Genomic DNA, 26300 nt, shown 5'->3' on the forward strand with positions numbered 1-26300 from the left:
GGACAGACAGGTGTAAAATTGAATACCCCCTCTGCTACAGCAGGTTCATGATAAAGCATAACAGTAAAATTTTATTCAACTGATAGTTGCAGAAGGTCATGCATATAAAATATATAAAATAATGTTTCAATAGCACGAGAAGGAACACAAACATGAACTCATACTTCATTCAAAGTAGTACTGGTCATTTGCAAACTTAAATGGTGTGTTTAATATGGCACGAAAGGAGATGTGGTATAAATGTAAATTATAGGCAAAAACCAAACAAAAATAATATTTTGAAGTTTGATGCATATTACCCCTACTGTTTCCCCTATCGTTGGTTTTGGTCAATTATTATAGTGACGGCAGTGCATAGATGTGAATATTTAAAACCAAATGTATATAAATTCCAACTTATTTATCTTTTTATGTTTTTGTTACTCAGGGTTTTCGTCAAACTGTTATGTGAGCAATTCATGTACCCCATCATTATTTATGACAACAATATTCCAGTTCGTACTTCAGAATTTTTTGCAAAGTTTTAATTATTGTAAAACATTGAGAAGAAATATACGTATAGCAAAAATAAAAATTATAATAATTCTAACTTTTAATAGGAGCATTTGCACATGTATACAAACAGTGCTTAAATCGGATTAAAAAAATATTACGAAATTTTGCGCATTTAAAAATGAATTGATTGATGCACGCAGAAATTTCTAAATCTTCAGTATAGGGGTCAGTATTTATATACTTTGCTTATTATTTTATTTTTCAAGTGGCAGTATAAAAAGTAATGTTCATGCAGCGGATCTCTATATTTCCCTTATCACATTTTCGTGCTGGAAGCTTGTAATTCCCAATTCAAATTGACTGAAAGCAACGTGTAACATTTTTTACTAGTACTTTCATTTTCAAATTCTATATATAGACCATATCACGGACGTGTAAGAAAGCACTGTTTGTGTGAACATCCATATGTTTATATTTCAATGAGAAAATGGTTATATAACAGGAATATCAAAATTAACCTCATTTTTGTCGAGGATTGAATACGTCCTAGACGTTTTCACAGTTGTTTTGAGAAATAAATTTATTTCTCTGAATGCAAATGCATGACCGAATGTTAACATAACATGTGTGCAATGGATTATGCAGGTACATGTTTACAATATGCAATACAGTACTACATTTCGTTTTCACTTCTTATATCAACATACCCGATTTTCAAGTTAAGTCTCTGATCTGTGCCGGTTACCAGCGTATAGTAAGTTAATGAATGTACAGTTACCCCAATGTATATACAAAATACTTCCGAAACCAACTTTTTAATTGTTCTTTTAAACAGTTTTGTAGAAACATTATGATTTATTGCAGTTCTAGCAAGCTTTAAATTGGTCAGCTAATAAATTCATTCTCCGACCATCACGTCAAGCCAAGTAGTTACTTTTATTTTCATGGTCCGAGTGAAGCACTGATTTTTTGTGCTAAGATATTTCATTTACATCATTTTTTTTGTTAAATTTGGAGAGGTACATTCAATACTCTTTCACCAAATTGTCCATTATTCTGACGAAGCGGAATATATTCCGACATCTTGAAAACATTTTTTCTGGTGTACGGGAGATAACTCCCATAACAACAGACGTCGATTTTCCCATTTTCCGCTAGAGGCATTCATTTACGTACCTCTCACCTTAAGGCTAAATATAGTTGAAATTATATATATATTTATTGGATTTAACATTACTTTGCTTAGTTTTTTTCTTGTTCTTTGCAAAGTTGAATATCAAGAATTCTATCACATGTATCAACTTGATGGATTAGTATGGTTTTTTAAATTATTTAAAATAGTATGGATGAAAACTTTGTGGTTTATTTCTTTTTTTTTTAAATTACAGGACATAGTGACCAATGTATCCCCTCGAATAGTTAGAGGTACTACATCAGGACAGTTGTTTGGACCAGGTCAGGGTGCCTTCCTTAATATAGAGTTAATCAGTGAGAAAACTGCAGCATACTGGTGTAACAGTGTTACAGAACTGAAAAGGGATTTCCCAGAAAAGGTATGTTGCATTTCAGAGTTCGTCCTATAGCATAAGATTTTTTAATGCATATTCTATCCAAAAAAAATATCTGAAAGAACTCATTGTGAGATAGCTATATACCTGATGCTGTAAAATTTAGCAACAAGATAACAGCCAATTGCTGTTGTTATTCATAATTTGACATTATAGTATATTTCTTACTGTTCCTATTTGAAGATAATTTGATCTTAGTTATCTCCCATAGTATGCTAACTATTGATAAGACTAAAGCTGTTTATAACTCTTCTTTTTAGCATTAAAATTAACTCGGAAGATTTAAAATCAAATACAATTTTTATATTGGTTTCAAGGCATGTACTTTTTTTTTATCACAATTACAACCTAGGGAAAAGTATATGGCAATTATACAGTTTTAGAGTTACTACATGTATCTTTTTTTAAGTAGAAAAAAATATTTCCAAAATAATGAAAATGTGATTGACATGCAATTATTGGTGATTTCTACTGAAGATTTATAATCTTAGACAACTTTATTGTTACATTCAACGTCTTACAAATTTGTTTCTCATTTGAAAACCCTTTTTTTGTGTATCTAGATTTTGATTGCCAGTATAATGTGTAGCTACAGTAAAGAGGACTGGACAGAACTAGCTAAGATGTCAGAGGTATATAATAGTTTTAATGATGTTTAACGTAATCCATCCTGACTATATAGATAATTAGATTGTATAAAGTAATTTAGATAATTGAAGTAAACAAATTAATGTTTAGTTAACTTAACATAATCATTTATAAAGATCGTTTACAATACTGAATATTCATTTTATCATATTTATGTATTTTATTATATTTTGTGAATAGAAAGCTGGTGCTGATGCTTTGGAGTTGAATCTGTCATGTCCTCATGGTATGGGAGAGAGAGGAATGGGACTGGCTTGTGGACAGGTAAGATTTGTGGTACAAGAAATGACACAGAGGGATCATTAAATGTCATTTGTTTGTCTGCAATATCTGTATTCTGTGTCATTCATACACATCACAGTTTTGTATCTGCCTATCAAATATCAAGTAAACTTATTTTAATGTGCTCCTACTTTGCAATGAATTTGAAAACACAGCTTTCCCAAAAGAAAAGAAGTTGAAATATTCATATAGATTCATGTAGAAGACACTACTGTAAGTTGTAAAAACTTGTGTCTAATCCATTTGTCCTTTGTGAACAACAAAAAAATGTTTAAATTATATTAGATGAAATTAAATATTTTTTATTTACTGAAATATAAAAGCAGAGAAAAGGACATATCAGTGATATTGTTTGCCTTAAATTAATGGAGAAAAAAGGCTTCTTTGTCTGGAGAAGAATCCCAATTTGAAAAAAAATGGCTTAAAATTATTCCCAAAAAGACATCTTTTTTCCCAAAACAGTGCAGTCTCAGTATTAATTGTGCACGAATTCAAACTGAAAAAACATTCACTTATACATTTTTCATGCTTAAAATTACTATATGTGCAGATTTGAGGGTCTATTTATGTATCATCACTGACAAAAGCCTTAAAGGGATAAGAGGGATCTTATTTCAAAGCAGGGTTTGACTCTTGAAAGGTGGTCTGTAAATTGAAGTTTCAGTAAAATTCATGGTTTATTCTAAATCTCCCAATTTGATGAAAATTACGCATTTCCCAATAAAAAAGGGTAGAGGTAGTTTTGAAAAAAACCAACAATATCACTGCATATGAATTGATTAAATTGCTTTTTAAAAGATTTTGCTCATTAATTTATCGAAATATTAGTTGATTGTCAAAATCATAATACACATTTCATTTTTCAGGATCCAGAGTTAGTTCGTAATATATGTCGATGGGTTAGGGAAGCTGTGAAGATTCCATTCTTTGCTAAATTGACACCAAATGTTACCAAAATTACTGATATTGCAAAGGCTGCTCATGAAGGTATGTAATTAAGAAATAATTCATGGGGGCTTGAATATATCTTGATTTTATCATGGGTTGGCCCTTTATGACAAATATTTTACCCTGAGCAATAGCGAGGGGTAAAATATCGACATAAAGGGACAATCCGTGGTAAAATCATGATATATTCAAGCCCCCATGAATTATTTTGATTCTAATAGGACAAATATGGCAATTGTTACTGATCAAAGCTCTCTAGGTGAAGGCATTATTTGCCGTTCCCATAAATAAACGCACTATTAAATTGAAGTAAAAGAACAGAGCAAACTGAATAAGTGACATGCTTTAACTATTAACAATAAAATATTAAGCTAGGTTTGGATGAATCTAAATGACAGTTGTACTTGTATGTCTTATAAGTATACAAAATATGGCTTATATAACACAATTTAGCATCGTTTGTTTAAATTTCCTTGTTTGTGATGATTTTCGGTTTCACAAGTGCGTATTTCCCTGTAAAATGTTTATATTCTGACGTCATAGTTTTATTATGTCGGGTAGCTCATTCATAAAAAAGGATATGACGTGGGAGTACAATCGGAACAGCACAAGCAATATACATGTATTCAGATTTAACCACAGGTGTGTACTCAAAGCGTTTGAAGGACGTCATGTTAGAATGAAAAATAATCAATTGTTAATGAACTTTATTTGACCATGACATGTCTTTATATGGGTAGCTATTTAACTTAAATATACTCCACATCCCATGTCATACTTTATTCCATTTAAAAACAGGTCACAGTAACTAAGCAATTCATTACCTGGTAGCTCTTAACCTTTTGAAATGAAATCATGGCATCATACACACTTTATATACAATGTAGGTTACTTTACTTTCAAGAAGATAGCATACAACAACCTCATAAATATTACAGGAAAGCATTATCTTAATAGCATATTACAATAATAAACAGGTAATAAACCAGGAATATTGCAAAATTTATCATAAAAGTATTGGACATACATTTAAAAAAAAAAAGGATGAAACAAACCATTCACCAGAAGAAAATCCTCATCGTTTGCAATTCCAATATCAAGTCTGGCTTCTAATTATAGTTAAATTGTTAAAGAATGAAGCAGATAACAAGAGACTAGAATTAAACCTATTCAAGTTGTTTCTACAAGTATTGATGTAAACCAAAATATTAAATTTTCCATTTTAAAGGTCATGCTGATGGGGTAACAGCCACAAACACTGTATCTGGATTAATGGGTTTGAAAGGTAATGGAGCAGCATGGCCAAGTATTGGTAAGGAGAAGAGAACTACCTACGGTGGTGTATCTGGTAATGCTATCAGACCTATAGCTCTCCGTGCTGTAACTGCTGTGGCCAATGCTATCCCAGGATTCCCTATTCTAGCAACGGGAGGTATTGACTCTGCTGAGGCTGGGTTGCAGTTTCTACAAGGAGGTGCATCAGTTTTACAGGTAAAAATACACAATATGAATCTGAAAGCTGATCAAATGCTTGATACAGATTTGATTAGATGCATTTTACACTAAATTGGGAACAAAATTATCAATAGTTTTATGTCCATCTGTTCAATTTTGAAACCTAACAAAAATGTGTTTTTCTGCACTTTTATGAATTTAATCACTTTTAAATTTCTATCAAAATGAAAAGGCTGCAAGAATTTTTGATGACTATGTCAGTTGTTAGGTTGGTGCTTAATTTTTCTGTTTATATTTATTTATTTTTAGGTGTGTAGTGCTATTCAGAATCAGGACTTCACCCTGATAGATGATTACATCACTGGATTAAAGACACTTCTCTATCTGAAGAGTATTGATGAGTTACATGACTGGGATGGACAGAGTCCTCCAACAATAAAACATCAACTAGGAAAACCTGTACCTAAATTAGCAGATATTCTAGGAAAGGTTGGTATTACACAACAGTTTAAAAAGTATTTAAAGAAAACCAGAAGCAGTCTTTCTATAGAAGAAGGAATCTGTTTTGTGGATATATTATTTAGAACTGCTAACATAGACACTACAAATGATTACAAATTTTGATATACCATTTCCTTTTCCCAATTAATCAAGATAAAGCATAACAACCAGCTGGAAAGATAGGTAAAAGAAGTCCTCTTAAATCATTACTGTATAACTGGTGATTTTAAAATAATTTGTGGTTTATAATTTTAGATAGGAAAACTTCATATCTACTTCAGATAGGAAAAATTCATATCTGCCACAAAATATAACAACTGCAGCAGTGAATACAACTTAGCAAACATTTGGATCTAGATGATTTTTTAGATATATATTTTTTTATTGGGGGATAGGGATTATATAGGAACCATCTTGTCTGTCATCCAGTCTATGTGCCTTCTTGGCACAGCTCCACTTCAAAGGGTTGAAACTTAACACAGTTGTATAACAATCCTTGTAAATGTGGGTAAAGCAATATTTTCACAAGTATTTGATTTTGATAAAAACTCATTCCCCTTGTTAGTATTTTGGCATGCAAGCATAATTCTTCTTTTGTTGGGGGAAATTTACAGAGTTCTTACAAGACCATGGCTAAATCTGAAAAGAAATTGCTCGCTTGCCCAATATTTTTTAAAGCTTTGTCCAAAGCACTAGACATCAAATTGTTGTGGCCTAAGTAGGATTGTTTTTTTTTCCAGAGCTTACCATCCTTTGGACCATATAAGAAGAAGAAGCAAGAGGTCATAGCCGACCATTTTAAGAAATCTGATCTTTTGAGGGAAGAGAACAAACCAGAAATATTACGTCCAGCACTGGCACCAAAGAAACCAGTTCTTGCTTTAAAGGTAAGTTTGTAATAGATAAATGTTCAAAAACACTGAATAGTTAAAATTGATTTTCAAGTGTTCATTCACAAATTATATCATGGTTGAAAATTACAATTGATACTGTCAAAATGATTATTCATAGAATATTAGTTCCTTTGTTTCAGATATATTTGTATAAATGTATGTAGATATTTTGCTATTGTTAAAAATCAAGAAGTACCCAAACAAAGTACACATTTTCAATTAGGCTGTGTCGGTTTTAATATACCATAGATACTCGCCTATTAGTTGATCCGACTATAAGTCGGATGCCCTTTTCAGCTCCAAATTCTGAGGATTTAGTCTTAACCCTCGTATAAGTCGGACAAAATTTGGACATTTTTTTTGCAGTTGACAGTTACTGAACGCCGGTAAAACCAATGCAAATCCAGGAATTATATTCATTTTCTGCATGAATGTTTGTTTTGTTTGAATTTAGTTGATGTTGATTATGATAATTTATATAGCTGTTAATAATAAAGATTTTTTTATTCCTGTTGTTTTGTTCACTGTTTGATTACAGATTAGCCGTGTGTTGTTTACGTAATGCATCAATGATTTTGTAGGGTATGACTAACAACCTATTGTTTGAGAAAAGCGAACATAAACCAATATGAACCTGAAAAAATTTAAAGTCAATCAATATTTTTCACAGCACACATAACTCGGTGTTAAAGGAGCATGTACACTTCATAATTCTTATTATATTGTGATGATTAAAGGATTAAAAAAATTAAGTGAAGCTAATCAACTTTATATTAAAATAACTCCCAACTCATTAGTGTCATCTGTTCACCTATCACTGATATTTTTCACACCTTTAGTGAATACAACTCTTTGTCTCTTAATTGGGGGTTATCAATGGATTATATTGGCTTGCCAATCAATTTTGTAATCTTTGTGTTTACCTGAGACATTTTAATGAATAATATTTTGATCTTGGGAATGAATCTTAAAATTATTTTTTATTATTGTATGATTTGTAAATATTAAATTGATATCATGATATCACAATGATGACACGACAACTCCGCTGAATACATCCTTTTACATAGTTGGTACATTGTTATCTCGTTTTCATTTTTGGTTCTTGGCTTTCTTTTGGGTTTATGCACAAACCATTTGACCATGAAAATCAATACACAAACCGGAAACAGTCGAACATTCAACACAAATTGACAGAAAACGGTTAACAGAGAACAAATAAAACACAAAGATAGTATTGTAGTCATTTATTTTCAACAAAAACTTAATTTAGGGATTTATGTAGGTTTGGCAATCACCGACGTAGTTTTGACCAGGAAATTCACTCCTGACCACTTTTCTCGAGCTTGGATTTTTCCTCTGGTCGCTGGATCTCGCTTATAAGTCGGTACCCCTCTCTGGATTCTGAATTTTACTCCCAAACTTCCGACTTATAAGCGAGTACCTACGGTACTACATATTATTTTTTGTATATTTTCCAGGATATAATAGGGAAGGCCTTACCAATGATTGGGACTTATGGTCAGTTGGACAATACACAACAGGTTGTGGCCTTGATTGATGAGGTCAGTGTTTAGTGTTTAGCTACTGTCAACGTGTAATGATAAAACTGATTTTATAATATCGAAATATTAAATTATTGGTATCTGGTTTGTCACTTAACTGGAAATTGAATCATTGTAATTTATTAAAACATGTCACATGTTCACCTTCCAAACAATAGTTAAGAACCTTGACAGTGATTGTTGTCTTTTTGAAATATCTTACTGTTTTAAATCCCCTTTTTTACACTCACTCAACATTCAGTTATACCTTATGAAAATGGTAAAGAGGAAGTTGGTACAATCTTTGGGAAATGATATAGTTTTGTTCTTTTTAAAATTTGACTACAAACATTTTTGAAATCTGACTGTGAAAAAATATTTCCATTGCATTCATATGCCTTCATTAAAATATGAGATTTGACAAACAGTCTGTCATAATTCGAAGCACATTGAAAGCTCTAATTTCTCTTGACTTTCTGAGTAGATAATTGCATTATGTCATCTCCTAAAAGCATCTTGAGTTTTTATTGACATTTCATCAACTGACAAGCTTGTTAGTGACATTTAAATGGTTTGATTTTGTAGGAGATGTGCATTAACTGTGGCAAATGTTACATGACTTGTAATGACTCAGGGTACCAGTCTATCAAGTTTGATCCAGAAACACATCTCCCAACTGTTACTGAAGATTGTACAGGTTAGTATTAGGTACCAGTTAAAAAAATGATGAAAGAGTACAATATGTTATGTGCAGTGAATGAACAGGATATCTATCTCACATGATAGATTCTTTTTCCATAATGTTTTCATTGAAACAATACTATTTCAAGGCCATAACTAGGCATCTTATTTTAGTAAGGCAAAATAATTGAGCCGAGCGAAGCAAGGCCAAAATTTTTTTTGGAGGGTATGAAATGAATGGTGCAAAATCCTGCATTCTAGGCATTTTTAGACGGTTTGATAATGTTTTGAATTTGGACACTTTTTATATAAATTTTTCATAATTTAAGACTTTTAGTTACTAACACCAAATTTTTAACAACTTTATTCAAATTTATATGTTAGATAATCATCCAAATATCACTGATTTGAGTCTACTGCCAGAACATAGAACAAACATCGATTCAGTAGAATTTGCCAAATTTTTCTATTGCCGTTTCAGTCAAATCGTTTCAGAATCATAATTTGGTCTGCTGGTATCCGTATCGCGATGAACATGGAGCATGGCAAGAATCACATGGTCACTGGTCAATGATAATTAAGATTCATTAACTCTATGATAACAAATTCACATAAATTGAACTGCATATAATTTCAAAATTGAATCATGTTTTAAGTAATAACTTTTTTTTGCAGGATGTACTTTGTGTTTGTCTGTCTGTCCAATCATCGACTGTATCACCATGGTCAAGAGGACGACACCCTACCTACCCAAGAGAGGAATCCCCATTCAGACAGGCTTCAATCCAATGCCAGCTATTTTATTGGAAACCAACTAGACTACGTTTTATTAGTTAATGATGACCAGTAATAAATGCATTGCGGCTGACAATGGGTAGAGGGGATTGTTTGTATATATAATATATATGGAAGGAATTGCCATGACATCATAGAAAATTACTTTTTTTATATGTAATTTTCCAAACTGTTATTTTCTATTTGTTTACAAATACAGATACTTTGCTCATTTTCTATGAATTATCATGTTAATATATTTATTCTAAGAAACTATGCAATGATTTATTTACTTATGTTTATAGGACAAGAATTTATAAACAGGTTTCTTCTTATTCACTTCAAAAACTGTTAAAGACTTATTATACCTTTATCCATATACTATTCAGTGTGGTTCTTTTTCATATCAACAACTGGTCATTTCTTTGCATACATAGATCAATTTTTTTTATAATTCACTACTTCAAAATCTATTGGATTTTGGGTTATTTTATTAATTGCACCAAAATATTTGGATAGTGTACCATCGTTGGTTGAATTCAACTGTTAAAGACATTGTAAGTCAATCGGAAAAATGTTGTGTATGCTTTTGAAAATATTATCGGGGAAATGATATTTTTGCAAATTTGTACTACACAAAACAGGGGTACAATCTTTTCTAGTCACAAGAGGATATTCTTTGTCAACATAATTTTCAGGTAGAATATCGAAATTGATTTATTATTTATACAATTGTTATACATTTTATACTTTTTGTTTTTTCATTGTTCTTTATTTGTTAGGACTGTTTTAGACAATTTAGAAGAGACACATGACAAAGGTGCTATATGAATCTTTATGCATCTGAAGGTGCTATATAATAGTTAAAGCTAGAAATAGTAACATTGTTGATATTTAATTTACTTTACCAGAATTCTATTCTGCTTCATCATTAATGTACCATTGCTTGCTAAAGCCTTGCTATAGTTGACATTAATTGAAACAGTTTTAATGTTGACTTACCCATCTTGCTAATTATAATCTTATTTTGCGGGATTGCACCAGTTTCATTCAGTATGCTTTCTGGCTTGCTCAACATATTATTTTTTTTCCTCACAGTCAACTCTATAATTGCCTTCAGGATAGCTTATTTACCATTGTGTTAAAAATGATTAAATTTTTGCATTTTATAAGAAATATGTTTTATACATTAAATTTATATTGTAATGGAAAAAATATTATATTTAAAGATCATTTTATTTCTACTAAAATTAGGTGTAAATCATGAGGTTTTTTTATGATTTACAAGTTTTTCAGATAACACTGTACTGTCATTGAATAGAAGTTCCTTCATAATATAAGTTCCAAATGGAAAAAGTATTCTGGAATATTATTTCCACTGGAATAGATATTACAGTAAATGTTCCTAACGGAATAAATGGTATAGAACATTTGTTCCAACAGGAACAGATATTATGACATTGTTTATAACAAAGTTGCCAGTGGAATTTCTGTATAAACAAAGTTTCCAGTGGAACTTCTGTATAAACAAAGTTTCCAGTCTGTTAGGTGGAACAAATATACGTTGACAGTACTGACAATGAGCAATACTTTTGTGTATGAGATATACATGTATGAATAATGATGCTTTTGTACTAATAGTTCCAATATGCTACTGAAATTTAAATTCTGGTGGGAAATGATAAACAATACTAGTCATTGTTCACCTGTATTTCTACCACTACTACCTTTTTGTTGTGTCAGAGATAAATTTGATTTACAAATACTTATTACAGTATAATTCCAGCCAACTTATAGCATGAAACTCAAAATATCGAGGAATTTTGCATAATATTCAAGTTCAGCTGATACTTGTTTTTGGCTTTGTTTATATATATACATGTGCAATAAAAACATTTAATATATTTAGCTAGTTAAAGAAAACAGATAATATTGTATTTATTGCAAACTGATTCAGGAAATTCTCAGGGGCTGGTTGTTCAACTTGTCATTGAATCTAATGCTGTTGTTAAAATATGCTAATGCATCGTTAACATTTATTGCATGGTTGAACCTGTTGCTGATCTCTATGTTAAAGGAGATACATATCAAACATTTTGGTTGTTACATGACTTTTTTAATGATTTTTGTGTTAAATACACATGACATTTTATATCTGACAGAAATTTAATGTGTTACTGGGTAAGCTCATTTTGTTGATACAAATTATATGAACATATGAAAGTTAGTAGTTTACTAAGAGCAGACATTCAGTTTTAGTAGTTTACTAAGAGCAGAGATTCAGTTTTAGTAGTTTACTAGGAGTTTATTAAGGTTAGTATTTCCCTAAAAAAATATAGGTACTTAAAAAACTGTCACTTAAGGGGGGGGTAGACCTTTGATTCAGGGAGATAACTCTTTAAATCAGTTAAGCATTTGTAAAAGTCAAGTTCATCAATGTATTTTAAGCATTTACCTGAAACAGATTGAAAATAATCTATGTAACTTAGAAGCTTAGAATATATTTTTAAAAATGGTTGACACAAACGTACTGATGATTTTAAGAGTTATTTCCCTTAACCTAGGTCTACCTCCTTAAGGCAAGCACATGTGGGTACTTAATGGTATGTCACTTAGGATAAGTTCATGTAGGTACTTAACAGTATGTCACTAAAGAAAAGCCTCATAGGTTCTTAAAAGTATGTCACTTAGGACAAGCACATGTGGGTACTTAGCAGAATGTCACTTATGATCATATAGATCATTTTTCAGTTATCATTATTATGAATGCAAACTCTTTACAGGTAACAATTATATTTATTGTTATTGTCACAATATTTGTGTGGTATTTCAATGATTCTTACAACTTTAGTTATACAACAGCTCCTGTATGCAGAGATCACATTTTTGTATCCTATATGATTGATAAGGAATAAATAGTTTATTTTTTCATCTTGTAACGGTTCTCTAAAAACAGTCACTATTATTATATTAGAAATTATTTGTTGGGATTTTATATCTTTATTTAGTCACATGTTGTTTTTGTTTTTTTTGTTTTATATATTACCAGTCACATTACATAATTATACACTTATTGTCTATTGTATAACTGATATATTGCATGAATTATATACAATAAAGAGTATGCACCTCGGTTATTTTCTTCTTATTAAGGGAAAAGTAGTTTTAATGTGCATGTGGATTTATACATAGCAATAAAAAAAAGATATGTGGACGTCTATATATGGTTTTTAGTATACATATCTTATTTTTTCCTTCATATTTACACAGATTGATGAATTGAAGCTAGAATATATATATTATAGACGTGATGATTTAAACTTTCCAATTCCCATTTCTCAACAGTAATGTAGCTTAATGAAGCGGTACATATATAATAGTTTTCAGTGACAAGTTACTTAATTTCTTGCACATTCTTTCTACAGTAAAAGATAACCACTAACGTGGTAAATCCAATTAACGGTGTAAAAAAGATGTTGATTCTTAATAATTCCCAAGATGTTCTCCAAAATATTCAACCACAATCTTTGTAATTTTTCAGTAATTTAAAAACCTTTCATTTTTCTACGCTTTCATCTACTATCCCCCTGCTCAAATAAAGATCGATAACACTGTCTAATTTATCATAGCATTTTCTAGTAAAATGGAAAACATAGATACAAATTCCTTATTTAATGTCACTAAAAATCTTAACTTGGCGAAAAAACAAACTTATTCCCAGAACAAGAACACTGTACATGATATCATAATGCTGGTCTATTTTATCAATATCATAGTTGGTGAGACATTTTGGTTGGTATTTTAGCAAACAGTCGATATTCTAAAGAGTTCTAACAGTGTACACCTTCTGTCGAATTGTTTTCGTACTTATTTGAACCAAATTTGTACAGAATGATATCAAGGGCAAAACGAGATAGCATGTCAAAAAGTTCTTTAATCAGTCTTCTGAAACATGGATTAAAACAATCACTCAATAACCCAAATGTCATTGAATGCTTACATCTCATATATCATAGTGAATTTGAAATTAAGGATACTACTAAGTCGAAGACCATCGTCATATCTTGATTTTCCCCCTTGTATTGACACAGATTGACGATTACCAGCTATAATCTATGTCGGACGTGATGATTTGAGTTTCCAATTGTCAACTTTTCATTTCTCATCAATAACATACCCTCTGTTACTTCGTATGGCGTTTAGTTATTTCGTTCATATTCACACAATTCGAACATAATTTAAAAGGAGTACGCTCCATACATAAAAAATTCTTCATCTGAAAATGAACGATTGAAATCAACAATACAAAAGTGTTATGGTCACCATCACGAAATTGGATAACCGAAGCTTACCCAGTCTTCGATCTTTAGATATCTAAATAACGGTATAGGCATCTGATCTCTTCTTCTACTGATTGTTTTCTATTCCCGACTGTGACATTTTGAATGTGTAAATTCACACAGCGGATGATCCTTACATACGCTCGTCCTGCCAAAGCATCAGGTCTTAGTCATTTCTTAGATGATGGGATTCCTTCAGTCCTTGTTTTTTACCTCTATTTGTCTCTTAGTTGTTGATTTACAAGATTTGCATATCAGTAAACTACTGTCGCCTTATTTTACTTACCATATATTTTAAAGCAGTAGACATTTAGACGTCAACATATAATTGTCAGGGAAAGACAAATATATATACCACATACAGTTAATTCGGAAATTATTCTGAAGTTTTTATCAAGGCGAAAGTTGCGACCGTATCAGATTTGTTATAACAAAAAGTCTCTTTCTTAACTTAAATAGTGACCATAGAACACACCCGCGAAATCGCGGACATTTATAGTGGGTGTAAGTATATGAATTATTGTATGAGGAACTTTTGTAAAAAAAAATATGACTTAAGAATTTCAGGAAAGGTATCAGAAGTATTTTATTAAACATGAACTGATGTCAATGTAACATTTTGAATTGTCCCTATCTATTTCATTGAAAAAGTGTCTATTATACCGATACTCAAATTTTCCCGCCTGTTTCTTTAAAACAGTGTCTTTAACTGATCCTCAAAATGTTCCGTTTGTTTCACCAATTCACTTGAAGTGCATTACAGCAATTTACATGCATGACGGAATACATCTATTCTGTTGACATTTATTTCCTTATTTCTAAAATTCTTAAACAATTTGAAGGAAGTGTTAATCTATATTTAACCTTTCTTTTATTTAATTCTGACTGAAATAATTTAATATGGTCCATTAGTTACGCATATTTCAAATTTCTCCGCAAATTTATTAAAATTCTAAAGAGCATCTGAGATCACTCACAGTTTTTAGTGGTTTTCTTAGTCTTTAGTTTTATATGTTGTATGTTATGTTCTATTCATTGTTTGCCTGTTGGTAATTTGTCTTTAGCAAAGGTGTTGTCAGTTTATTTTCGACTTACGAGTTTGACTGACCCTCTGGTATTATTCGCCTCACGTTTTTATTTTCACATTCAGATATATTGATGTTCATTCCATTAACAATCCAAACTTTTCTGATTGGGTTCCTAATATTAATATATACCACAGAACTGAAAATAAAAGAAACAAGACACGGCTCTCTCCACCTCATTTGAGACTTATGCCTAAGATTTGATAAAAGTGTTCATTTCAGTACCACAAGACGATTTTTATTTCGAAATAATAAAATTTCCCCCACCTTAGCAGCAATATTCAAACTTCACCTGCATAAATAAGGGATATACATTTCCCAACTCATTCGATATTAAGAGCTTGCAGACACTACTCAGACTTTATAAAACGTCATCGGTGTCTGAGCAGAAAGTTGATGATCCAGTGGTATGCCAAAGAACGTCTCGTCTTTTTTTTCTAAACAAAAGTTAATCGGAATTTACCAAGATCTTCAAAATAACCTGTGATGGTCTAGAGGTGAAGATACCAGGTACTGACTTGTTAATCATCTTTTTATTTGTCTGTGTGTATTTTCAATCTATACTGTTTAGTCCACTTTTGGAAATATACTTTCGTCGTGGATTGGTTCACTGCGCCATTGTGTTTTTGTGCTATGGCAATTTTTGTAATCTTGTTTTTCATTTTTTCCTATGTACTTTGATTATAGAGTATCTAAATGCCATTTGGTTTTTCTTTTGCTGAAATATACTGATGTACTCCAATTTATGACATCTTTACTCATTTTGTCTGTTTGTTTTGTTCACACATTGATGTCAATGTTGTGGAATTTTATGCGACTGTCATATACTATAGGTGGGAGGTGTAGTTGCTACAAAATCAGGTTTAATCCACCATTTTCTTCATAATGACATGCCTGTACCATGTCAGGATTATGACAGTTGTTATCCATTCGTTTGATGTATTGGAGCGTTTGATTTTGCCATTGTTAAATTACTTAAAGTCTTTCCGTTTGGAATTTTCCTGATAGTTCGGTAATTTTGTTTTTTCAATTCTTATGTCATAACTAAACCACTCGTTTGAGTCAATATATATTGAGTTTATATGGGGTTTTTCTTTGAAAGGCTCATAAGCTCCATCCTGGTATTAGTTAGAATGCTTTTGTTCAATCGTCATTATATGTTTTTAGTTTAAAGTTAAAAATTTTCAAAGAATGTTCCCTATGGCCCCTTTGTTTATTCTTTCTCACAATTTTTAACCAGGAAATTTCAGCAATAAGATATTCCTCGATTGACAAGAAACACACAAAGATATAAAAGATGTCTACTGATGTGTTTGTTGTGCTTATATCTCAACAATGCCAGGATGTAACTGAATTAAAAACAAATAAGTGAACAAAGGTATTTTAAACTATCTTCAATTATTGATCATATATAAATATATCACAAAATGTCTCTTTAAATACAAATGTATATATATCACATGTAATATCACAGATTCAAATATAAATAAAAATTAGTAATTAGTAAAAGTATTATCTTCTTGGCAATTCACGGATATATTGTAAGAACTGTCTGTTTTAAAACTCATGAATCATTTGGGATTTTACATTTAAATTCAGTTAATGTTTATTTCGTATGTTTGCAGCGTTTAAAGACATGTTCATCCCTTATATTAGCCCTTATCCGTGACAAGTAAAGGCTACGAAAACAAGAGTGGTTTCTTGCGAAAATTTTAAAAAGCAGAAACCACAATCTTGGATTTCTTTAATAGAAACAGAGAGATGTATTCACATATCAAATTGAGGTCTTGCTTGCTGGAAATAATTCTTAAGGTATAAAATTATATGTTTATGATACTCTTTTTTTTTTGTCGGAAACGAAATTCAGAATTACGCCAAAACCACATAAACGGTATCTTTCACTGATGTACCCTTTTTTGCTAGCAAACAATAACTAAGACAGTTTTGGATTTTGTTAATATTGAGATTCATGTTTGAAAAATATAAACAGTTAACATTTGAGAGACTAACAATTCCTTTTCTCAACTAATTCCGTATTTCCCAATTTGCCACTGTGATAGATGCCAAAAAACAGTAAAAACGAATGCATCTATGAACGTAGTGCCAATGAAAACATTGTTGCTGAGCGTTAAAATTTCTATAGATGGTAGCGGCATATTATTGACTTAAATCACCGACATGTATATATTTTACATACTGTACTACACAAATAAATAACTAAATAAAATGTAACAACATTGAAAATCAAAAAGAATGATAAAGATAACTTCCCTGGTTCTTTGGACACTCTCACTTATATATAAAAATCTACAAGGACGGAGATAAGACTAACATTCATACAAAATGTCAGGGGTATGCAGAATGGTCCATATAAATTTGGCAACTAAAACATAGTCATGTTAACATATCATTCTGTGTTATGCTTTGTACCAACGATATCTGTTTCCTAGATGGTCAAGGAATTTGAAAATATCTACTTGGTCACGTTGGTTTTTATACTCCTGTGCAAGGCGTACAATTACGTCATAAGGAATGTCCATGTGAGCGTACTTATTGAATTCCATCGTCTTATCAATCATTACTTGGTAGGGTATCAAGCCTAAAACAAGAAACAAGATTGTTCATTTGTCATGAATATAACACTTTAAATGATTTTATTACAATTACAGCTGCACATAGTAGTATTATACTTTTAGAGAAAACGAGTTGGTATTAAGTATTGAAAAACTAGTTTAGCCCAGCAAAAAAACTTTTGTTTAAGAAGTCATTGGTTGCATTTAGTAGTATCGTTATTTTTCCGGTAACAAATTTGGTTGTTGATGGCTGTTTTTTTTGTTTTGTTTTTTTTTGCAGTCTCTGATAAGTTTGTTTGAACTTCATCTAGGCTTAATTAAGGACTATTTTGAGCTCGACATATGGTATAGTCAATTGTGTATTGACGATTAATTGACTTAAGACATCTTTTGTTTTGTTTCGTTTCGTGTCTCCTAGTCTTCTATCTCATAGATATACACCATGAATCTTCTTTAATTAATAATTACCTTCGGATCTTCCTCTCTGCTCATCTATAGCGTATAGTTGTCCACTTAGTTTTAACAGTTTATCGGACCAGTTGTACCCCTTTTCACTGACCTCCATACCTTCTCTCATTATCTGTAAACATGCAACATTTTTGTAAGCATACATGTAAAGTAAAGAATTATTCATAATAAATGTAGAACATATATATTTTAAAGATGTATTTGGAAACACAAATTAGGATCTCCAATTAGTTAAAAACATAATAATTCTGGTTGAATGAATCTTCTATGACTATCGCCACATTTCTTCAATCAAGACAAGTTATAGATGTATATGTTAGAGACAATTATGTCATGATGTGGATAAGCAAGGTACATAAGTCATAACATCTTAATTAATTCTTACCATACCAAAACATAAACCTACAAAAATAATAGTCCAGTCTAACATTAAGCCTTTAAGGAAACCGAACACCACATGCTGTATACAAACTGTCCAATTTATTGAAAACAAATATCCAACCATACATGTGTGACCATGGCAAATTTCAATAAATAGCTAAACAACTATTTACTGTAACAAGTGGTGCAGTTAAATTGGTACCGTATATGATAATACTACCACCTGGTCGATGAATCTACGAATGGACTTAATTCTTTAGTGTATAACCATCCCAATAGTAAGTACTTCGGATCTTGCAGGAAAATACGGATAGTTTAGATGACATCTGTTGTTCTAAGTTTTTGGAAATCATTTAATTTCAGGAATGTACATTTCAGACGCATACCTTGCCAAGGATTGGTTTTACTTATGATGATGGTTTTATTTTCGTTTTTCATCAACTTTTTTTTTAATGGTCGAAATGCTTATCTGATGAAGTAAAAAAATGCATTACTAATATTAATGATATTTTTTTTAAATACATTTTTTTTTTCATATCAATCAAATTTGTTTTAGTTGTTGTTTGTGTTTGTTGTAAATTAAAGAAAAAAATATTGATTAAATTGAGAATGGAAATGGGGAATGTGTCCAAGAGTCAACAACCCGACCATAGAGCAGACAACAGGCGAAAGCCACCAATGGGTCTTCAATGCAGCGAGAAACTCCCGCACCCGGAGGTGTCCTTCAGCTAGCCCTTAAACAAAGATTTATACTAGTTTAGTGATAATGGACGTCAGACTAAACTCCGAATTATACACAAGAGACTAAATTAAAAATCATACTAGACTAACAAAGGCCAGAGGCTCCTGACTTGGGACAGGCGCAAAAATTCGGAAAAACTCTTTACGTTTGCAAATATTTTTTTTTTGGCTTTGACTATTTGTATTTAACCAGTAATATTGCATCAATGACAAAACACGTGTGCCTAAAACAGATATACCATATCACACAAAAAAAAAACAAACAATGTGCAGTTCTTTTTTACCTGGCCTTTTGTGTCTCGATAGAAAAAATCCTACGACAAATCAGTTTTAATACATGAGAATATTAAAAGACTATACACTAGGACCAAAGTAACATTAATTAACTACAAATCAAATAAATAGATAAATAACAAGAACAATTGCATAAGTTTAATGTTAAAAAAAAATAAAAAAGAGTCAATGAGCTTGACATTTTAAAATGAAAAGGTGATGTGCAATTTACGAGTCAATAATTTATCTGGATATTTCTATACACATCAAAGTCACTATGAAGTTATTTATTATAAAAGAAATTAGTATATTGATGTTAGCGCTGTACGAATCTATAAAGTCTTTCATCCAATTGAACAAATTCTTTTCAGATAGTTCCTACATTATGTTGTTTGGTACGAGAGAAATGTATTATTTTTGGAAACTCTACACTTCAAGTTGAATAGCACTGACTGAATATTGTAAACAAAAGAGAGTTAATGAGTGTCATACATTTAAAAAATAGATAGGTGATGTATGATCTAGCAATACTATTATGTGTCTTAATATTTATAAAACAATTAATATTGCTACGAATTTATATTCGATATAAAGAGAATTAACAGGTTGAAGTTAGTGCTGTGTGAAAACTTGTATATATATTTGATTTGTATAGACAGATTAAACAACGAGTAACTCCTTTGGGATAGTTCAAAGATTAGGGATGTTTAGAATGAACAAAATGTATCATTTTTGGAAACTGTATACTATATCCTATGTTACAGTTTTGTCTTTATCTTTTATAAGGCGTACAGGGGAAATTCGTGCATCGTACCAACACATCAAACTTAAATTAAATACCTTTCCTGGTCTGTCCATATATGGCTATTTGTAGAATAAATAAAATTTATCTTTATTATGTTTATTAAAGCTAGTTTGTTATATGCAGTGAATGGTGCGTTGTGTTTTGTGCGTTGTGTTTTACACTGATGCAGAATACTTGTTAGTATTTGTGTTGGTTTACAAATAGTGTGTAAGTCTTTCATCTAACGAAACAGAGTATGGTTTCAAAAAGTAGAAAACCCGAATAAAAAGATAAACACACGAAAAATTGAAAATATTCGGTTATAAATCTTGATGGGCAGTACATAAAACTCATAGGTTAAAAGAATTTATATAAAATAAATATCGGTGAAGGTATGAACGTAAATCTACAAATAACAAAATAACAGTCGGCACAGAAAATAGTAATTTTATAGTGTATCCAGTGAGTTAGACAGTTCATGTACAGGAAGAGGGGAATGATAAAAAGGTAGAAAGTGCTGTTCTGTTCAACATTTTTTTCAGCAGAAATGATAAATGCTGTACTGTATTGTTTAAAACTTATTTCGAATCGATTTGATAAATACCACCTATAATTTATAGAATCAAAGTATTAAATTCACCAAACAAATGTCATCAAACCTTCAATTATGGTGATTTTTTCTCGAAAAGTTTAAGAAGAAAACTCTATGTCTACATGGCATTTAAAGAGTTAAAAAAGGTGGTAAAGAAAAAAACCTGCAAGACCCACAAACTAAATAACCAACACACAAATCAAAGGTTCAATTCTTTCATTTAGTTTTACTTGAATACAACTTCGTCCACGAATGAACACAACTGTTGCTGTAGGGAAACCTACAAACTGTAAGTATCCAAAGAACTTCCAGGTCAGGTTAAAATCAGCACATAAACTGCGTATGTGTAGATTAAACATTATCAAGCAGTTAATCAGAAGAAATAATAATGTCCCTGTACCATCAAAACCTTTCAAATAGCATGTGTTAAACTTATTTTTGTTTAAAACAGAAACCAAAACAATCATATTATACAAGAATATAACGAACAGACGTAAGGAACACAGCACAAACAATTAGATATCATGGTCAAGTAAAAGGGACTCATATAAATTAACACCCCATATGTTATCAACAGAACAGAAATAATAAGAAATAATAAGAAATATAAATAAGTGTTAGTTATTCAATGTGATAATCAGTGTATTGGAACAAAATGTGTTTATGTAAAACAAACGATAAAGCATGCAAAAATATTACAGGAACGTATAAACGTAAAATGTAACATTAAGCATTGCTACTCTATTTATACTTTATGATGCGTTACATTTATCTAAGATAACAAATCAGCCCTACAAACAGGAGGATAAGCCATGAGTATAGATTTTTGAAAAACATAATAAGAATCTACATCTAGCAGAAACGCAAACACAAAAATATTAAACGAAAATGTATATGTAGTTTTTATACTGTATCTAATAAAAAAAAACCAGCTAATTGTTTGCATTAAACAAAGTTTTAAGCTTCACAAAAAAAGGAATTTCCAAAGGTTTAATTTATAATAGACAAAATATGTAACACAACTATATGTGTATCACCTGCTTTACAGTAACAATTAATAAACATCATAGTTAACGTTCTAAAACCATATATCAAGTGAACATTAACAGTCCTAACAAAAAAAAAAAAAAAAAAAAAAAACAATTGATCGATGCAAAAATAGTCACTAAACGATAAGAGAAGAAACTTGTAATTCTGTCCAAACATATGAATGATAAAGTAAAGCCATAGCAAATATCAACAGTGACATTTTTGCAGGTTTTTTTCATAAACACGCCTTATTTAAAAAAAAAATGCGTTGGATAACAAGATAACATTCTGCAATTGCAAAGTAAAACTTATGTCAAGTTTTGCATAATTTAGTGCAAGCCAGTTGAAAATAGAACATACTTTGTATACTCTTCAGTAGTGTAACTTTTTACAACATTCAAAGAAAAATGTATGTATTTATCAGATAGTATATACAATTAAAGGATAGCATAGAAGCATAGCGATACAACATTGTCATTGGTTACCTGGTTAGTAATTTTAATATCATCAATTGTGTTCCGGGTCTTGCTTATTTGGTCCAAAATACGTTTTTCCTTATTTTCCTTATCTATACCGTTTTGTGGCTGTGACTCCTATTGGCATAATAACTTCAATTAATATCTTAAAAACCGCAAAAATACCCACAAGACAATGGTATTATAAAAAACAAAGAATCGGCGATCATTTGAAAAAAACTAGAAAAAGAATAAACCCACAATTTCAGATTATGCATTTTTAAAAATAAAAAATGAGGCACATAAAGGTTACAAAAATATTTAGGAAATGTGTATGCCAATGCACCTTATTGTATATGGATATTAATATCCATTCGTAAAACCAATATAAATATACTAGTCAGACTTAAAAATGGTATCAGCATGGTTTATATATAATTCGGAAAATCAAAGTGGAGAGTGTGTTAATGTTTCTCTATAGAAGCTATAAAATGTTCTAATATTAGTATATGAAATCAATATAATTCAGGCGGTGATTGAATTACCTGATCCTTAAATTTTAGTTCATATATTTCGTCTTCTATTTGATTTATTTTTGCTTTCATTCGTCGTTCACGTTCAATTTCAGATTCATGGTAATGAACTGGTGACGGTGAACGGTCCTATATTATAAAATGCAGGTCTGATGTTAGACAACAAAATGCATAGTCGCAGTTGATTATAATATCTTTATTTACAAAACCAAACTCAAAAATAGTACAATATTGTGTTGATTGAAAAATTGTCAATGTTACTTTTCAACTCAGTTTCATTTTTAAAATCTGTTACAGTAGAAATAGTAAACTTTGGCAAACTCTTTTAAGGAACACAGTAGTTTTATTTTATATTTCCTTAGTCTGTTATCAAATCAGTACTGATATTTAAAATTGAGGTGTTAGTATTGCCAGAAACGGCTATGATTAAAGATAGACAATAATACAAATGACATTATATGCATGATTAAAAATGAATAAGCAACCACAGATAAGCCCAAATGATAGCTAAGATTGAAAACAATTTTAGAAATTTAGATTAGTCTAGACTGAATAGAAAGATATTCAGTGTCTGATACCTTATTGTTATGCTTTATATCGTAAATTTCGTCTTCCGTTTTTCTCATTTTTTCTAAAATTCGTCTTTCTCTTTCTGTTTGAGGATCTTCCCGATATGAGCTGTAGCCCTATTCGCAAAATGTTTGTATAAAATATATGAAAATCCTTTTTTTTGTCAAATTAGGTTTAATGACTCATATAGTACAATTTATCTGAATTCATTTTTTTTTAAAGAAGTAAATGATTTAATGTAGCAAGGGTTAGTCAAATGCTTGACAATGAATGACTGGTAAATGAAAATGGAAATTATCCATTTACCTTATATCTATGCTTTAACCCATTTATTGCTTCTTCCGTTTTTCTCAATTTTTCTAACATTCTTCTTTCCCTTTCAGTTAAGGGAGGTTCTCGATAATCATTCGAGTCGTAGCCCTATTTATAACATGTCTCATTTAATATTGTAGAAACAAAATTAAACAGTTTCATTGATATGAATTCTATTATGGGTAAAAAGGACCACATCTGTTTATTTCAATGGCATCTTCATACATTCAGAACCCCCATCAGGAAAAGAATTATATGTGGACGGTTTCTTCCATGCATGCTATTTAAGATCTTGATTGAATTTCATACAAAATAAGTAAAATTTTGTACTTGTAATTTCGATAATGTCACAAAAACCTACCGAAATACAGACCATCATTTAGCATCTGAAGATCAATCATTTTATATTTTTTTTATATTCAAACTTATTCGGAATAGGAAAATTTATAAGCGGTTTACAGTGACTTGACTGTTAGTGTTGCTCTCCACCAATTGCAACTCATTCCAAATTTTTACCAAATTGTAATTTGTTTTATTAAACCAAATTGTTCAACTGGTCAGAATATTGAACAAATTGTTTAGACAAAATGTGAAAGTGCAAGGTGATAAAATAAAATATACTTACAATCATATAAGACTTTTTTTTATCTTTATTGAATCCTATAAGACTTTAACTCCACTTTAATGATGTTGTGACAATATCTGTCTATCAGTTTGTATATTTATATTATAGTCATTACCATGCTTAATGTGCACTTGTTATTTTGAATTGCCGTAGAAATGTCCAAACTAAGCTTTCATATAGTTTATCACCTTGCACTTTCATGACTTGGCTGTGGTTTTCTACAGCAGTTTGTCCAAATTTCTGACAAGTTGAACAATTTGATTTTATAAAACAAATTGAAATTTGGTCAAAATTTTGAATAATTTGCAATTGGTGGAGAGTAACACTAACAGTCAAGTCATTGTAATAAGAAAATAAAGTATGCAATACTCTTGATCATTCCATAAATTGTTCAGCCGATGCATCTTAGAATATATTAGTAGCTTAGCATGAAATATAAATACGAGATAAAAGGATTTATAATGGCAAATTCATAATGGGTCATGCGGTTTTTATTTACATTCATGCTCATTAATATTTTATTCTTGATTATTTAGTGCATGCATGTAGTGAGATACATGTTATTTATGCAATAAAAGAAACTATTTAATGAAAACCATAAAAAAATATTTGGAAAATAACAGATTTGTGCATTGTAAACAAAATCTTAGTGGGTGATACTGTCAAACCCTTCACCATAAATGGATGATGCCGTGTAGTCCTCTTTGCCCCGACTTTCAACAATATGCAACAGTGTCAGAGACACTAATAACTACAGAAAATTATATCATGTTTTTTTTTTATTTTATTTCCAAACTTAAGTTAGATATTTTATCATATTGAAATCAAAATTTCGAAATCTCGTATATACAAAATTGACAAAATTGTTAAAGTATATAGCAATAATAATATTTGGTATGCTAGTCAGTTTCACATTTAATACTTTATAATTGGTGAAATACATTGAAAAGAATAACAGAAAAGAACTAAAAGTACGAAGAGAGACTCTTCTTCAAAGTAAAAGTGTTTAACTTTAACTCCAATAGTCGTTTTATTTATACCAAATATAGGCAGAAGATAAACTTACGTTTCTATTAGATGGTGGAGGTGATTCTCTAGGTGACTCCTTTGCCCTTGGCCAACTGTCATGAGGTGGTGGGTACTGTTTGGCGTACTCTAAAGGTCGCTTACTTTGTGGAATTGGTAAACCTGTTTGTACTGATTGAACTTTCTCCAAAAAGCTGAGAAACTGTTGCCAACTAAAATATATAACTTATTCTTACTTTTCTGTAAAGAAATATTTTGTTCTTCTAAATTGTCATTGAAGGGTTATTTGTTACTGTCTTTAGTTTAATCTGTTAACCAATGAACCCTAAAAAGCCAAAGACGACCTAGTTTTTGTTCTGTTCCACATTTACATTTGAAATATATACCCATTTCACATGAGACAAGATGTTGCAGCTGGTCACTTATAAAAAAACAACAGCAAGACGTAAAAATAGGTCGTATGTTTAACTAAAACGTAATTTGCTCTTCTGTGATGGATGTTTTTCATAGATGTATGCTCCTTTACATATTCATAATGTTATGGTTAGAAATAACTTTCATTTTTTCATGTTTCAAGACAATGAATAGGTCGCATAGTTTTAAATTTTTATTTTTTTTTTAAATTAGACATATAAACAGCACCAATTTCCCCAACTTATATAACAGCTATTTTGTTTGAAATTATAGCCCTCAAAGCAATTTGAACAGAACATAAAATAGAACA

The 26300-nt window shown here is 30.6% G+C and overlaps 2 protein-coding genes across 37 annotated transcripts in view; one reads left to right on the plus strand and one right to left on the minus strand.

The window, feature by feature from the left end:
• LOC143044673 (dihydropyrimidine dehydrogenase [NADP(+)]-like) overlaps positions 1-12922 on the plus strand; it is a 29945-nt gene extending 17023 nt beyond the window's left edge. Inside the window, exons 14-23 of the mRNA XM_076216738.1 lie at positions 1884-2048; positions 2627-2695; positions 2892-2975; positions 3860-3980; positions 5170-5432; positions 5706-5885; positions 6638-6784; positions 8272-8355; positions 8920-9031; positions 9691-12922. Of these exons, the coding sequence (XP_076072853.1) occupies positions 1884-2048; positions 2627-2695; positions 2892-2975; positions 3860-3980; positions 5170-5432; positions 5706-5885; positions 6638-6784; positions 8272-8355; positions 8920-9031; positions 9691-9833 (1368 nt within the window). The 3' untranslated portion in view covers positions 9834-12922. The remainder of the gene's footprint in view (positions 1-1883; positions 2049-2626; positions 2696-2891; positions 2976-3859; positions 3981-5169; positions 5433-5705; positions 5886-6637; positions 6785-8271; positions 8356-8919; positions 9032-9690) is intronic.
• Positions 12923-16595: 3673 nt separating this feature from the next.
• Positions 16596-26300, minus strand: part of LOC143044681 (uncharacterized) — a 78227-nt gene continuing 68522 nt past the window's right edge. For 15 of the 36 annotated variants that reach the window (XM_076216799.1, XM_076216816.1, XM_076216766.1 and 12 more), the window contains 8 exons: positions 25617-25788; positions 23920-24033; positions 23056-23172; positions 22541-22648; positions 20491-20514; positions 19662-19691; positions 18256-18367; positions 16596-17813 (listed from right to left, as the gene is read on the minus strand). In XM_076216799.1, the coding sequence (XP_076072914.1) occupies positions 17632-17813; positions 18256-18367; positions 19662-19691; positions 20491-20514; positions 22541-22648; positions 23056-23172; positions 23920-24033; positions 25617-25788 (859 nt within the window). In that variant the 3' untranslated portion in view covers positions 16596-17631. Of the gene's footprint in view, positions 17814-18255; positions 18368-19661; positions 19692-20490; positions 20515-22540; positions 22649-23055; positions 23173-23621; positions 23730-23919; positions 24034-25616; positions 25789-26300 lie in introns of all 36 variants that reach the window. The other 21 variants (XM_076216756.1, XM_076216792.1, XM_076216879.1 and 18 more) reach the window with 21 other exon arrangements.

The sequence above is a fragment of the Mytilus galloprovincialis genome, chromosome 1 (genome assembly GCF_965363235.1).
Source record: "Mytilus galloprovincialis chromosome 1, xbMytGall1.hap1.1, whole genome shotgun sequence".
Lineage (NCBI taxonomy): Eukaryota > Metazoa > Mollusca > Bivalvia > Mytilida > Mytilidae > Mytilus > Mytilus galloprovincialis.